Source organism: Centruroides sculpturatus, unplaced genomic scaffold (genome assembly GCF_000671375.1).
Source record: "Centruroides sculpturatus isolate CEXI.00-Female unplaced genomic scaffold, Cexi_2.0 scaffold1003, whole genome shotgun sequence".
Taxonomy (NCBI): Eukaryota; Metazoa; Arthropoda; class Arachnida; order Scorpiones; family Buthidae; genus Centruroides; species Centruroides sculpturatus.
Window position 1 is genome coordinate 155,723 of NW_019385333.1, and position 15,590 is coordinate 171,312.

General features: G+C 32.2%; 1 protein-coding gene across 1 annotated transcript in view; it reads right to left on the reverse strand.

Annotated features, from left to right (window-relative positions):
- LOC111637764 (thioredoxin domain-containing protein 11-like) overlaps window positions 1–15,590 on the reverse strand; it is a 69,975-nt gene that overhangs the window by 40,870 nt on the left and 13,515 nt on the right. Inside the window, exons 5-8 of the mRNA XM_023383334.1 lie at window positions 13,195–13,304; window positions 13,059–13,124; window positions 11,163–11,259; window positions 9,431–9,550 (exon numbers count right to left, since the gene is read on the reverse strand). Of these exons, the coding sequence (XP_023239102.1) occupies window positions 9,431–9,550; window positions 11,163–11,259; window positions 13,059–13,124; window positions 13,195–13,304 (393 nt within the window). The remainder of the gene's footprint in view (window positions 1–9,430; window positions 9,551–11,162; window positions 11,260–13,058; window positions 13,125–13,194; window positions 13,305–15,590) is intronic.

The window sequence follows — 15,590 nt, forward strand, 5'->3', positions numbered from 1 at the left end:
ATAATAGAGAATAAACAACTGCCCAAATACCCTTAAACAAAGGAAAAGTACGTCCTTTATGAAGGCATAGAGCCACTACATGAAAATGAAAATTAATGAATACACTGTGTACAGTAATTTACCTGATAAGACAGACCTCAGAAAAATACTTTATGAGAGCTTTTATACTTTTATAAAGCTGTCTATAATGAAAATTAATTAACTAAGGATTTTTTCGCCCTGCCAAGGTGTGGACCAGTTATCCGGAGTGCTAAGTTATCGAGGGACGAGTTTTCGAGGTTCTACTGTACTATAATATAACAAACATTAAAACAAAAACCATAATTATAAAGAGTTTGGTTATAACATCCTACCATTATCACATTTATTGCGATATTTGGATGGTATGAAATGGCACAATTTCATTGGTCAAGTAGACAACTTGACCAAATGAAAATATATCTTAAAAAAATTAAGATGATATATTTTTTCCTAATGTTAACTCTAAGAAACTGTACCATTCACAGCTGAGTATCAAACAGTAATTTTCCAACAAATCAAATTTCTCAGAAAAAAATAAGTAAATAAAAACGGACCAAATATTTAAACACGGCACCCTGGAAAACCACTTAAAACATAATTTGTGCTGGCTGGTAACCTAATATTATGTAATTTTCTTATTTGAACGCCACTATACCACTGGAACGATAGAAAGAAGGGGGGTTTGAAATAATTCGACCAAAAATAGTCAGTCATTGACCTCCTCCCAGAAGAGAGGATGGTCAACTACTACTAATTAATACTGCTCTACTGTTAGTATTTGAATAGTGATGGTGTTGGATAGGTTGTGATGGCCCTGCATGTGATTGAAGTTGCTAATCTTAATGTCTGAAAAACTTTATATGACTTGTTTAAATTTTTAAAAAATTTTGTAAAAATGTTAGAATAATAGCTTTTATGTGATGATAAAGTGTTTATATTTTGGCAACAGATTATACACTGCTGGTCAGTAGTATATAAACTATGTAGGAAGTACAGTAGAGCGTCGATTATCCGAAAGTCAATCATCCGAAACGTCAGTCATCCGAAAGAATTCCAGTCGGCAAATTTAAATTTCTGCCAGTGCTGTGGCATTGCAATCTTTGGCTATGTCTTGGGCTACTCAAATATTCTACGTTTTTGATACTAAATTAACTTCTGAAGTATAATTTTTTATTGTTTTTATATTTTTCAATATATTTATTTTGTTTGTACAAAATAAAAAAAATTTTTTTAACAATACAATAGTCTTCATTAGGATTAACATCGACAAAAATTCAACGCGAAGCGATACGCAACAGAGAAAAATGTCAAGATGGGATAAATTAATATAATTTTTCGTACATAATCGGTTATCCGAAACATCGATCTTCCGAACAATCCCAGTCCCCAATTGATTCAGATAATCAACGCTCTACTGTATGTTCTTGTAAATATTGCATTTATGCAAAAATTATTGGGCTGCAATTTGAAAAAACTGTGGACCTAAAAATTCCGACTGTTGTCTGCTGTCTATCCTTTCTTAATCTCAAGAAAGGGGTTAGATAGATGAAATTTGAGATCAGATGTGGGTAAGCTTAGAGGGAAAGCTGCCCAGATTAACTGTATATGAACTTCTGGTTTGAAACAGAAGTCATGTTACTTTGATTCAAAATTTTCTTCTGAAGGGAGTTAGATAGATGATTAATACAACTCTATTGCTAACAAGAAAAATATGAAGTACACAATAAGTAATCACTCATACAGTATTTCCACTGTATTTATTGTGATTATGTCACAATAAATAATAGCTTGTTATAATTAGTTTGGTGTATTTGATTATGGAAACATGTCATGTGGAGCAATCTGCCAAGGTGATGCATTTTAGAAAGACTTTTATGGGACATTGGGACCCTATTTAGATGTTAATAATGTGAATAAAACCCAAAAAACTCTACATGGCTAGCTTGTTGGCCATGCTCAAACCCATGGGGTTTGAAAACTACCAGAGTTTGCAGTTTTATGCACTCGGCTACTGGAGGGTGCTTATTAGAATGAAGAAAGTACTCTTCATAAATGAAAAACCCAAGTTGTTAGATGTGGAAAATTAAATACAGTCGGTTCCATTTAATTGGGCCAAATCCAAAAGTACAGAAACCAAACTAATAAATTAATACATAATTTAATTGCTTAATTGGGATAGTAGCAGAAAAAGAATTTAGCAAGTTTTGATATATTTTAGGGATTTCCAAAAATATGTAGACATTATGTACTGTACACTAATGTCGTGTAGGCCTAATGATTGGCAGAGACAAAGCGATTTTGTCTTTTGCTTGGGCAGTTCAGTTTTTCCAGAGGGGGGTCACCATAGTGGAATGTATCACATAGGGATTCCATTTGAGATGAACCTGAATGCAAGCTACTGACCCTGCTCTGGATTGGACCAGACAATTCCTTTAAAAGCAAAGGGACAAAGATCACCGGACAATTTTTCGAGGTCTCTTGACTGAGTTGGAAGACCGCTAGAGTTTTCTTGGAAGATATTGTGTGCATAATTATGACTAGATTCGAACAGCAGCCATTGAATTGCTGAGACTAGCATTCAGAACTGGTGGATTCTTCAAAGTGGCCCATCTCCAAGTAAAGGAAGGCCATATGGTGACTTTTAGATGAATCCCGTTTTTTCCTCCCTTTTTATTTAGAACATGTTCTAACTAAAAATGTTCTAACTGTTCTAAAATGTTCTAGAACATGTTCTAACTAAAAAGGGAGAAAGGAAAAATCTTTCGATCAGGAACAAATCGAACGGTCAACTCTTGTGTATGTCACTACTAATACTGCATTTGGCAACACTAGCATGATGCAAATTAGTTATCTATCGTCGTGAGTCTGGCAAATTTATAGTACAAATATTTTCTGTATTTTGGTTTAATAAAGCATTAAAATAGGTATCTAATTATTATTATTATTTAGCTCATTAGACCAACAGATATTTTATTGCATGCTTTTTAGCATCTTTAGTTTGGTTTGCCAAGTTCATCCCTAAGCTCAGGATGTTCAACCGAAAGCAACACCATCTTGATTTCTGCCATAAGCTTCATGATCAAGCAAATGATAATTTCAAATTTCGTCACTATCATCATCCTAGGCAATGAAAACAAGCTTCATAGCTATGATATGGAAAAAAAAAAAGCAGTAGTCATTGCAGTGAAAGAACCTGCAGTTACCAAGACCAAAGAAGGCATAGAAACTGAAGAGCATGATAGAAGCTTGTTAACAGTTTTCTTCTACAACAGAATTTTGCACAGGAAATACAACCTGCCTAGTCAGACAGTCAATTTGGATACTGTTACAACATTTTCAGGCTATTGAGAGAGAATATTTGTCACAAAAGACAAACTTTGGCCAAATGCAACTGGTTTCTTCATCAAGAAAAACGCCACCCTAAAAACAAACTATTTTTGGCAGCCAACAACATGATGGTCATCCTGTAATCTCTGTCTCAGATTTAATTCCTTGTGACTTCTTTTAGTTCCCAAAATAAAAATGTTCAAGGGTTAATATTTCAAGACAGTACAGAAACCAAAAAAGAATCACAGTTAGTGATTGAAGCATTACAAAACAATTTCCAGGAAGTGTTTGAAGGATGACTGAAGTGTTGGGATTGGTTATTAAATTTGAAATAGTTCCCTTGTGATTTACAAGGGAACTATTTCAAAAGAGATAGAAGCCAATTGTAAAGTGTATCTGAATTTATTTTGTAGAGATTTTGATAGTATCTTATACATGCAGGAAATTTTGTTTTAGCAATATGCAATTTTTATATACTTATATATTTATATTTAAATGTGTTACATTGTAATTTTTGCAAAGAATTTTAAATAAACAACAGATGCATGTTAGTTTTTTTACCTATACAGATTTTAGATAGGATATGATGGAATTTGGAAAACGCTATTCCAGTAAATTCTGTTTATTATAATTTTCAATATTGTTATCAGTCAACTAATATCAGAATCAACATGTCCCAAAACATAAATTAAGTAACATTATAAAATTTAGTCTTATTGTAATTTTAAAAGTCATAGCAGACTAAGCATAGTGAATTGATGACAGACAGATAATGGGATGAAAATTGGCCAAAAGTAAGCAACAGCAAATGATTACTTACTGTCCAATATTAGATCAGATTTTTCACGAATTTCAAGGTTATGTACAGTACAAAAATGTAATTTTTGAATTTTTCAAAATATTACTGTTTCTTTGTATCAAATCACATAGTAAAAATACAGTGGGTGATCGGTTAACAAACAATTTATTCCAAGACTTCGTTATCTGAATTGTTCGTTAACCGATTATCGATTTACCATAGGTTTCTATGGGAATTTGATTAATTCATTCTGGAGACTCCCAAAAAATTAAAAATATATACTTTCTTACTATGTTTATTCATATATAATAATAAAAATACATATATACACGGCCTTGCATTTTTATTTGTCATGTTTTTCTGTTTATGGGGGTTAAAGAATCTGTCCAATGTCGATTGCTTTTGTCTTTTNTATCCGAATTGTTCGTTAACCGATTATCGATTTACCATAGGTTTCTATGGGAATTTGATTAATCTGGAGACCTCCAAAAAATAAAAAATAAAATATATACTTTCTTACTATGTTTATTCATATATAATAATAAAAATACATATATACACGGCCTTGCATTTTTATTTGTCATGTTTTTCTGTTTATGGGGGTTAAAGAATCTGTCCAATGTCGATTGCTTTTGTCTTCTTCATGATTTTTCAGAATTAATTAATTGCATTGTAATTGTAGAGATCCCTAAGCTCAATCTCAATCTGGTTTGGATGCCATTTTAAGACCGTTGTTCTGACATCCTCCCACTTCTTCAAAAGATCTTTAATAGCAGATATCGGCATAAATCTGCTTTTTCAGAAGAAAACGTAAAAGAATTGTTTCTATCAGAAATATAAATGGCTGGAATTACAAGGGAGAGTTTCAAAGTTCGGGGGAATACTATCCGATCGGTATATTCTGGGTTGAACGTCAATGTCAACGTCTCCCGTGCTCCGAAAAGCTTCGAATTGTTACCTGAAGACAAAGGAAGACCAATTGGTATTCGTTATTTTACGTCGCTTCTTCTTGTGTTTGTTCAGTGAAGTGTTTGTTATCCGAACACGTGTTCATTGTCCAATCATAAAAATCTTTCACAAAAGTGTTCGTTATTCGATTTGTTCATTAACCGATCTGTTCGTTAACCGATCACCCACTGTACATGTAATTACTGAAAAAATTACACACATAAGATGGTTTATATGAGGGCAGGCTGAAAAGTAATGCACACATGCTTGTAGAACACGAACAAAAACAAATAGCAAGATCGGGCAAAAAGTACATTAAAGTACAATTCTTAAGCTTCAAAATCATATATTTATTTTTCAACATAGCCTTAATGATGACTAACACATTTCTCCCAACGTGTAACAAGTTTTTTCATTCCGTCACTGAAAAATTCTCCTGACTTTTCTCGAATCCAGGACTTGACAGGTGCCTTTACCTCATCGTCTGAGGTGTAATGATTACCCTTGAGGTCTCTCTTAAGTAGAGAAAACAAATAAAAATCACAAGGCACAATATTGGGGAAATAAGGAGGGTGTGGAATCGGTTCAAACTTCAGGTTTTGCAGAGCCTCTCCAGTTGCGCACGAGGTGTGTGGATGAGCGTTGTCATGTTGCAAGATTATTGGTGCCAGGCTGCCTCTAACATGTCAAACTCAACGTCAGAAGTGTTTTAAAGTCTTATGTACTGAGAAGAATTAAACATTGCAACAAGGTGCAACAGTAATTGTCTGTGCCAGTGATTGGACTTCCGCTGCGTGTTTCATCAACAAGTATGGCTTTTCCAGGCTCGCAACCACAAAATTTTATTATCCATCAATTTACAACAGACCTATCAACAGCATTGTCACCATAAACAGCCTTTAAACATAATTTTTTCAGCAGTTAAAACTCCGATAACAGCATGCTGTTTAACTCGTGTTGACATAGCACCAGAACATGTCTCTATATTTCCGCTTCTCAAAATATACTGAATGAACGCAACAATCTCAAACTGCACATACACATAGAGGGGGAATGTTACTTCCATATGCCACCTGACACGCTTCTGAAAATCATTTCGTTTGTGCTCTACAAGCATGTACGCATTACTTTTCAGCCTGCCCTCATATTAGAAAAATTAGTTGTAATTCTGGCTCAAATTAAAAATACTATAATAATTGAACCTACAAACAATTGCCAAAACTAAACATCCTTTTATCAAGAATTATTTTATTGGAATTTGTACAAAATTTATATTTGTAATTGAATATATGAAATAATTATAAACTGAAAGATTTAAGCTTATTTTAATAAAAATAANCTTTACATTAATCATTTAATTAGCCAAATTATAGCCTGATCTTAAAGGCAATCATTGGTAATTCATTATACAGGTAACCCCCGTATAACACAGGAGTTACGTTCCAAGAAATTGCCATGTTATACGAAACAAAGAACTAGTGCGAAAAGGGGGGTTAGGTTCCAAAAATTAAAAAACATGCTGTTAAATCCTTATTTAAATCAGATTTACTATTCATTTTTTTTCATAGGTAAAATACTTATTTATTATTTACGTAAATATTTTACCAGAGGATTATTCATCCTATATGATGATCTCAGCATGAGCATCATCAACTGGTAACAGTTTTTGGGTGCATTTGTTAATAGCGGTCGCTCTGCAACAAGAGTGCGCTGCTGTTTGTAGGCATTTAGGAACGATGGAAGAATCTATAATTCTAAAATGATCTTTTAGAGGCAAAAGAAGGGTCCCAATTGTAAAATTTAACTATTAAATGGATTATTTGTTGAAAGAGCATTCAATGTAGCCAGGAAAACAATTAGAATGCTCGCGCGGAGTTACGCGGAAGTATAAAAGAACGCACCCTTTATTACATTTCATGCTGTATGAGGGTTTTACCCAATTCCCGAACCATGTTAGAGTGAACCCGTGCTATAAAACCACCGTGTTATATAGGAGATGTTCCCAATTCTCGAACCATGTTAGAGCAAATCTGTGCTATAGAAATGCCATGTTATACGGGGGTTACCTGTATACTCATTGGGCTTAGAGATGTTTATTATCTAATGAAAAAATTGTCTACTTTATGAAAAAAAAAAGTAGTCTTTCATTGCAATCTACAAAATACTGAAGAAACTTTGAATTCAAAATAAAAAATATATAATAATAAAATTAACAAGATAGCTATAGAAGATCAACAACAATTATTAATATATAAAAACTTCATAATTTCTGAAACTAGTAACTTCTAAAGTCAATTTTAGTTAATAGGTTTTTTTGGATAATTGACTCTCTACTGTGTAGAGTGGATTCCAATAAAAAATTCATGATCACAACACCAATTTAATAACCTTAACTTATCTTTAGGGAAGAATTTTAAGAAAAATTCCGCTTAATTCAGACACATTGGGACTAATCCATTTTGGCTCAATTAAGCTGCTGCCCCAATTAAATGAACTAATAATAAATTCTATAATAAAATATGTAATACGTAGGTAGATAAAGAAGTAGGTAAAAAATAATAATTAGGTACCTATTTTAACACTTTATTAAACCAAAATACAGAAAATATTTGTACTATAAATTTGCCAGACTCATGACTATAGATAACTGATTTGCATAATACTAGTGTTGCCGAATATTAGTAGTGATGTAAACGAAGGTTGACCATTTGATCCATTTCTGATTGAACAATTTTTCCTTATTTTTTTTTTCTTTTTTAGTTAGAACATGTTCTAACTAAAAAGGGAGGAAAAAAGGGTTTGTCCAAAAGTCATTTTATGATTTTCCTTTGAGCACAGTTTCCTTTACTTGGAGATGGGCCACTTCAGCAGGAGTGTCCACGAAATCCACCAGCTCGATGCTGGTCTCAACAATTGGATGGCTGCAATCTGAATGCAGACGTAACTATGCACACAACAGTTTCCAAGGAAACTCTAGCTGTCTTCCAACTCAGTCAAGAGACCTCAAAAAACTGTATGGCGATCTTTGTCCCTTCACTTTTGAGGGGATCATCTGGTTCAATCCAGAGCAGGGTTAGTAACTTGCATTCAGGTCCACTTCAGATAAAATCTGAAGGAGGTCAGCATAGCGGGGCATATCACACACCCCGCTATGCTGACCTCCTTCAGAAAAACCAAACTGTCCGAGCAAAAGACAAAATCATTTTGTCTCTGCCAACCATTAGGCTTACATGAAATTAGTGTACATAGTTGTCTACATATTTTCGGAAGATTACTAAAATATATCAAAAATTGCTAAATTCCTTTTCTGCTACTGTACCAATTAAGTGATTAAATTATGTATTAATTTATTAGTTTGGTTTTCGTTCTTTGAGATTTGGCCCAATAAAGCAGCTGCCCCAATTAACCGGTGTCCCAATTAAGCAGAATCCACTCTACATAATTTTTTATATAATTATTTTTAAATAAAATTAACTATATTTTGTGATTTGTGGATAATGATAATGATTATTATTTTGTCAAATTCTTAAATGATAAGAAGATTTTTAACTTTATTTATATAATTAAAAAACAAAGCAGAAAAGATATGAAGAAAATACAGGGTGTCTGAAAAAGAACTGATGGATTAGGAAAATTATTATTTAAGAAAAACAGATGAAGACCTCTGGTTTTCAGTAATCATAAGTAAAATGTAAAAGTTTTTTCCTGGCATTACAAAAACACGTGGCCCTTTTTTGTTACAAAAGGAACTTTCGAAGGAAGGTTTTCCTAACCAGTGGATAGGCAAGATGAATCAATTGAGTTCCCATCCCTTACCCTTCACACAACTCCACAAGAAATATTTGAAAGAGCTTATGTGAAGGAGTTTTATGAAAAAAACAATGTTACAGATATTGAAATATTAAAAGGTTGCATAGTAAATGCAAATGAAACTATCACTCAAGATGTTACATAACACGTAGAAAAAAATTGTATATTGTCTCAATGTTGTGAGAATAATACATGATACATATATTGGGATTTCTTAAAAGTGTGAAATCTTTTTGACTTTTGACAAATAGTGTGGCTATGTGTATTTTCCTAAACTAAATGAGTTTATGTAATCCATTAGTTATTTTTTTAACCGCCTGAATAAATTAATCCAGACGTCCGGTCAGCTTCCGCCAATGATTTGCGTTTCACTTTAATTAATTTTAAAAGGAGCGATTTCTCCATTTGTTTCAAAGCACCTCGAGGTGCTTTGAAACAAATGGAGAAATCGCTCCTTTTAAAATCCATTAGTTATTTTCATACACTATGTATAACAGTATTTTTGATACAAAATATTTAACTTACCACAACTACTTGGTTCATCTGATTTATCATGACAGTCATCTTCACCATCACAAACCCAAACTTGTGGAATGCAGACAGAGTTCATACATCGAAACTGATTACTCAGACATGTTTTAGGTGCTGAAATAAATTATAAATTTTTCATTAGAATTACTCTAGCTGCTTATATAAATGCATATATTATATTTTTAGTATCTAAATATTAAATTTAACATACCTTCAAAAACCAAACAAATTTAATTATAGTTTTACTGGTTTTTTTTTAACCATTAAGATATATAAGTCATCAAAATATAACTCTTAAATATTTGTCCTTTTACATTATTGTATTTCTTCTATGTATGAATTTATAATATAAAAGGTTCAAGTCAAGTACAGTACATATAACATATTAATACTATAAGCTCTTCAAGACAACAATATTGTTAAGAACAAACAACTAGCTTTTTTCAGTACAGATGTTATAGATTTTCTTTCTTACTGTATTTTCACAGATTGTCTGGCATGTTGATCTATCTGGAAGACCAGGAAATCTTCCAGCATGCTGGTTTAAGTGAGGTTACACGTACATCCCTCTCTACAGGGTACATTAAAAAAATGAAAAGTTATGTCAGGTAAAACAAATGCATTTTTATTCTAAAACTGTGAAACTGTAGTTTTTGATGTAATGCTGACAATTATACGTTTGATTTTCTTCATTTTGTCTTCTTTCTAACATAAAATACTCTTGGAATTCCAAAAGTGCTTNATTAATACATAATTTAATTGCTTAATTGGGACAGTAGCAGAAAAGGAATTTAGCGATTTTTGATATATTTTAAGAATCTTCTGAAAATACGTAGGCACTTAAATACACTAATGTCATGTAGGCTTGACGGTTGGCAGAGACAAGGTGATTTTGTCTTTTGCTCGAGCAGTTTGGTTTTTCCAGAGGGGGTCACAGCATAGCGGGATGTATCACACAGGGATTTCATCTGAGGCAGACCTGAATGCGAGTTACTGACCCTGCTCTGGAATGGACTGGATGATCCCTTTAAAAGCAAAGAGACAAAGATTGCCAGACAATTTTTCAAGGTCTCTCAACTGAGTTGGAAGACAGCTAGAGTTCCCTTGGAAGGTATTGTGTGCATAATTATGTTTAGATTCAGACAGCTGCCTCCAATTGTTTAGACCAGCATCAAGCTGGTGGATTCTACGGACACTCCTGCCGAAGTGGCCCATTTCCAAATAAAGGAAACTGTGCTCAAAAGAAAACCATAAAATGACTTTTGGAAGAATCCTTTTCTTTCTCCCTTTCTAGTTAGAACATGTTCTAACTAAAAAGAACGAAAGGAAAAATTGTCCAATCAGAAACAGATCTAACAGTCTACTCTTGTGTACGTCACTACTAATATTTGACAACACTAGCATTATGTGAATCAGTTATCTATCGTCGTGAGTCTGGCAAATTTATAATACAAATATTTTCTGTATTTTGGTTTAATAAAGCATTAAAATAGGTACCTAATTATTATTATTATTTAGCTCATTAGACCAACAGATATTTTATTGCATGCTTTTTAGCATCTTTAGTTTGGTTTGCCAAGTTCATCCCTAAGCTCAGGATGTTCAACCGAAAGCAACACCATCTTGATTTCTGCCATAAGCTTCATGATCAAGCAAANGTATGGCGATCTTTGTCCCTTCACTTTTGAGGGGATCATCTGGTTCAATCCAGAGCAGGGTTAGTAACTTGCATTCAGGTCCACTTCAGATAAAATCTGAAGGAGGTCAGCATAGCGGGGCATATCACACACCCCGCTATGCTGACCTCCTTCAGAAAAACCAAACTGTCAGAGCAAAAGACAAAATCATTTTGTCTCTGCCAACCATTAGGCTTACATGAAATTAGTGTACATAGTTGTCTACATATTTTCGGAAGATTACTAAAATATATCAAAAATTGCTAAATTCCTTTTCTGCTACTGTACAAATTAAGTGATTAAATTATGTATTAATTTATTAGTTTGGTTTTCGTTCTTTGAGATTTGGCCCAATAAAGCATTTGCCCCAATTAACTGGTGTCCCAATTAAGCAGAATCCACTCTACATAATTTTTTAAAGTGCATTAATTAGTTTTGTTAAGTTTTAAGTTTTATTATACATTTTTATTATAGAATTTATTATTAGTTCATTTAATTGGGGAACCTGCTTAATTGGGCCAAAACGGATTAGTCCCAATATGTCCCAATTAAGCAGAATCCACTGTATATGTTATTTGAATATACTGTTAATTAAAATCTTCAAGGCAGGATGAAAATAAATTTCATTTTGTTAATATATCATTTTATACCTTGTTTAAAATTTTCAAGATGTATTCATAAATTTTTAAAACAGTTATTATTCAAGAAATAGCATTAAACAATAAAAATGATTCATACAATAAAGAAAGAAATTAAGATAAAAAGTTTATACAGTGATACCTTGTACATCAAACAACTCTACCTTTGAACATTAAATTTGACAAAAATTTGCTTCAGAGTTCAAATGATGTTTCAATGTCCGAACTATGTGTGCAATGAAAAAATGCACTAAGAATATAAATGCAATCTTTTACATGCTCAAGTTGCTTCTATCTCACTCTTACACTCTTGCTTGTATGTTTTCAGTGCTTTTTCTACTTTATTTGTGGTGTGTTTGATTAAATATATTGTGTGTTATTTGTTAATTTTTAACAATTTCTTCCTGTAACTTTTCTTTGTCTAGAGATTTTGGGCACCCTGTATGTTTGATCCTTTAGTTCAAAATTTCCTGAACAGAACTTTTAAACCAGATTAGACATGTTCAAAGTTTAGGTACACCTTCCCCACACATCACACTTTTTCTGTCTGTACAGCATTATATCCCTTCTGAAACTCAATGCATAATATGTCTGATATGCTTTTTATCTGAAGACATTACAACTTGATTTTATCCAAAGAAAATATCAAGTAAAAAGTTTATACAAAAATCTGAAGAGTACAATCTCATTTTAACAATAATGTGTTAAATTTCATCAGTATTGTAGTTAAATCATACATATACGCTATGTAATGACAGCTGTTAAAAATACACAAAAGCTTTGTTCAATAAATACAATGTAACCTTTATTTTTCAACCATGTCATCTGAGAAGTGTGTGGAAGCAACAAGCTTAAGAGGAAGGATGTAATATTGAAGACTACTGAAATGAAAAAGTAACATATTGGAAAGCATGAAAGCAATACTCATGTGGTGGATCTAGTGATAGGATCAAAGTTGGTAACATGTCCCCAGTGAATGCAATTTTCATTTTATTATATAGTACTTATGCATTTTATTTGTTTTTTTCATATTTTATTTTATTATTTAGGGCATTAACCTGTGTTATTTTTACCTTAAATTATGTGTATTTGCTTTTTAAGTTTATTAAAATGGGTAAAATACCCATTTTAATAAACTTGTTTAGAGTCTGGGAATGGATTAATTCACTTTTCATTATTTCCAATGGAAAAAATTGATTTGGATGTCAAACAATTCAGAGTTCAAATAGCCTCCTGGAATGAATCAAATCTGAAGTACAAGATATCACTGTATTTTAATCAAATAAGTAAAAATTATGCATTAAATACCTGATGTAATCGACTAAAAGCCCATTTTAATATTTCATTCATTTTGAGTTTAGTGTTTGGATATATCTGAAAATAAAAGAAATATTTTAGTAAAATATCTGAGAAAATGAATATTTCAAAATCAATAAATAAATACCTCTGACTGATTCCAAAGATAAAGTGTCAATGATGGAGATTCATTCAGTTTTAACTTTGTTGCTGATTTTTTGCAAGTGCTGATAGCAAATACTAAGCGTCTTGTGGGATCTAAAATATAATAATGTATATTAATTACTTTAATCAATAGTGCTTCAAATATAAATTACAATTAAATATGACAGTTTTTAACACCAGAAGGTCATAAAAAAATAAATTTCATAAAAGTTATCATCAAAAATATACAATTGAATATACAATATACAATTATATAATTTCTTCAATTTTCTTGTTAATGTTCTTTGTATTTCATTAAACGGATCTTTTTCCAATTTTTTAAAACTTCCTTCAGATATTATTTCTTGTTTCTTATTCTCTAATTCATATAAATCCATAATCACTATTTGATTTGATTTATCTGCTTTTAATAAACATAAATTATGTTTTTTCATAAATTTATTAATTCTATTGTATTTACCTATATAATGTCTTGCTCTATGATCCTGAATGCACCCTTTCTTGATTTCAAGTTTTTTTAACCTTTTTTGTTGCTGAGAGATGGCCTGTTAATTGAAAAAATAAACGTTTTCAGCTCAATTAACAGGCCATCTTCAGGTCGAAAAGCAAAATTGGAATGAATATGTTCCTTGAATAGAATACAAAAATTTAAATCAAAAATTTTAAAAATATATATATCGGCGTCACCACCAGGAGCTTGGGCATAAGGCTCAAGGAGCATAGATATACCATAAAAAAAAGGGTCTAATGCAACAATTTTGTCCCAAATGGAGTAGACCCAAGGATCTGTGGTGAAGTGGGACGAGGCAACCATTATCAAACCTCTGTCTTCCCCAACTTTAGCAATGACAGCAGAGATGGTTGAAGTATATAAAAGTAGGCTGGGAGAAGGCTGTTTAAGTGTGAGGGATGCCAAAAGCCTGCCGTCAGCGTGGAAGTTCATGGTTAAGAAATTTACTAGGAACTCGGACCAGAGTTAGTTATATTTGAAGATTTATGTTATTTTATCTTAATTTTATCTATTTTTGTATTTTTATATGTTCTTCCGTTGTTGTTATTCTCTTGTAAAAATTTTTTTGATTTAAATTTTTGTGTTCTATTCATGGAACATATTCATTCCAATTTCGTTTTTCGACATGAAGATGGCCTGTTAATTGGGCTGAAAATGTTTGTTTTTTCAATTATATGTATTTCTTGGCAACAAAAAAAGTGTTTTGTTTCTGTTTATTTATTTGCTGAGCACTTTATGATATTATTATTACCGTATTTTTGCAGAATGATCAGCATGCCGGTCTATCCTGGGGAATCAAGGAAATCAGATATTTGTATACGGTAAAAACTGGCATGTTGGTTTATCCCAGGAATGCTGGCATACCAGTTTAAGTGAGGTTATAGATCCCTCTATAGAGGGCACATTAAAAAAACGAACAAGTTACATCACACAAAAACAAATGAGTTTTTATTCTAAAAATGTGAAACTATCAGTATTACATCAAAAACTACAATTAAATGTTTATTTCTTCATTTTGTCTTCTTTCTAATGGGATGACAAAAGTGCATTTTTACATTTATTTTATTTAATTCAATATAAAAACACAAAAATAAGCTTATCAAACTTCAGAAACTGGCAGTAAATTATCTTGACTTATACACCTATTAAGATCCACTTTGTGTGAAATTTGAGAGGAAGGTGTTATTTTTAAGGAAGGATAGATGGTCAGTGCAATCCACGCTTTACTACTACTACCACTACTACTACCACCAATAAGTCGCCAATTGTTTTATTGTCTTGTAAATGAAAATGCTCTTCCTGATTTCAAGTCAGTCAAATTACAATATTATTATTTTATTGTAATCAAAAGAATGTTTTCTTTAACATTTAATTAACAACTAATTTTGTTACACCTGATTAATTTTATTTTTTATTTGCAGTTTAACTGACATGGCGGTAACCCTGGGGTTTCTAGCATGCTGGTTTCCCTGTTTTATGCAGCATGCCTGACAATACAATATGACATGTCAACAAAATCTCAAAGCAAAGTTTGGCTCTTTGAAGATGAAGCAACTCCAGTATAAGTCTGAAAATCATGTTCAGCAAAGAAACAAATGATTGCTACATTCTTTGGAAACTGCAATATTGTGGATAGGATCATACTAGAAAAACTGCATACAGTCACTAGTTCCTGGTACACCAAAACATGTTTGCCAAAAGTCATTCAACATCTGATCAAGATCCAGCTTGATACATGGCTCCTACACCACAATAATGCTCCAGCATACAGGTCAAAGGATACAGTCACCTGTTTGGTCAAGTCTGGACTAACTGTTTTGAACCATTCTCCATACATATTCATATGTATTTATTTTTTCCCCCTGTAT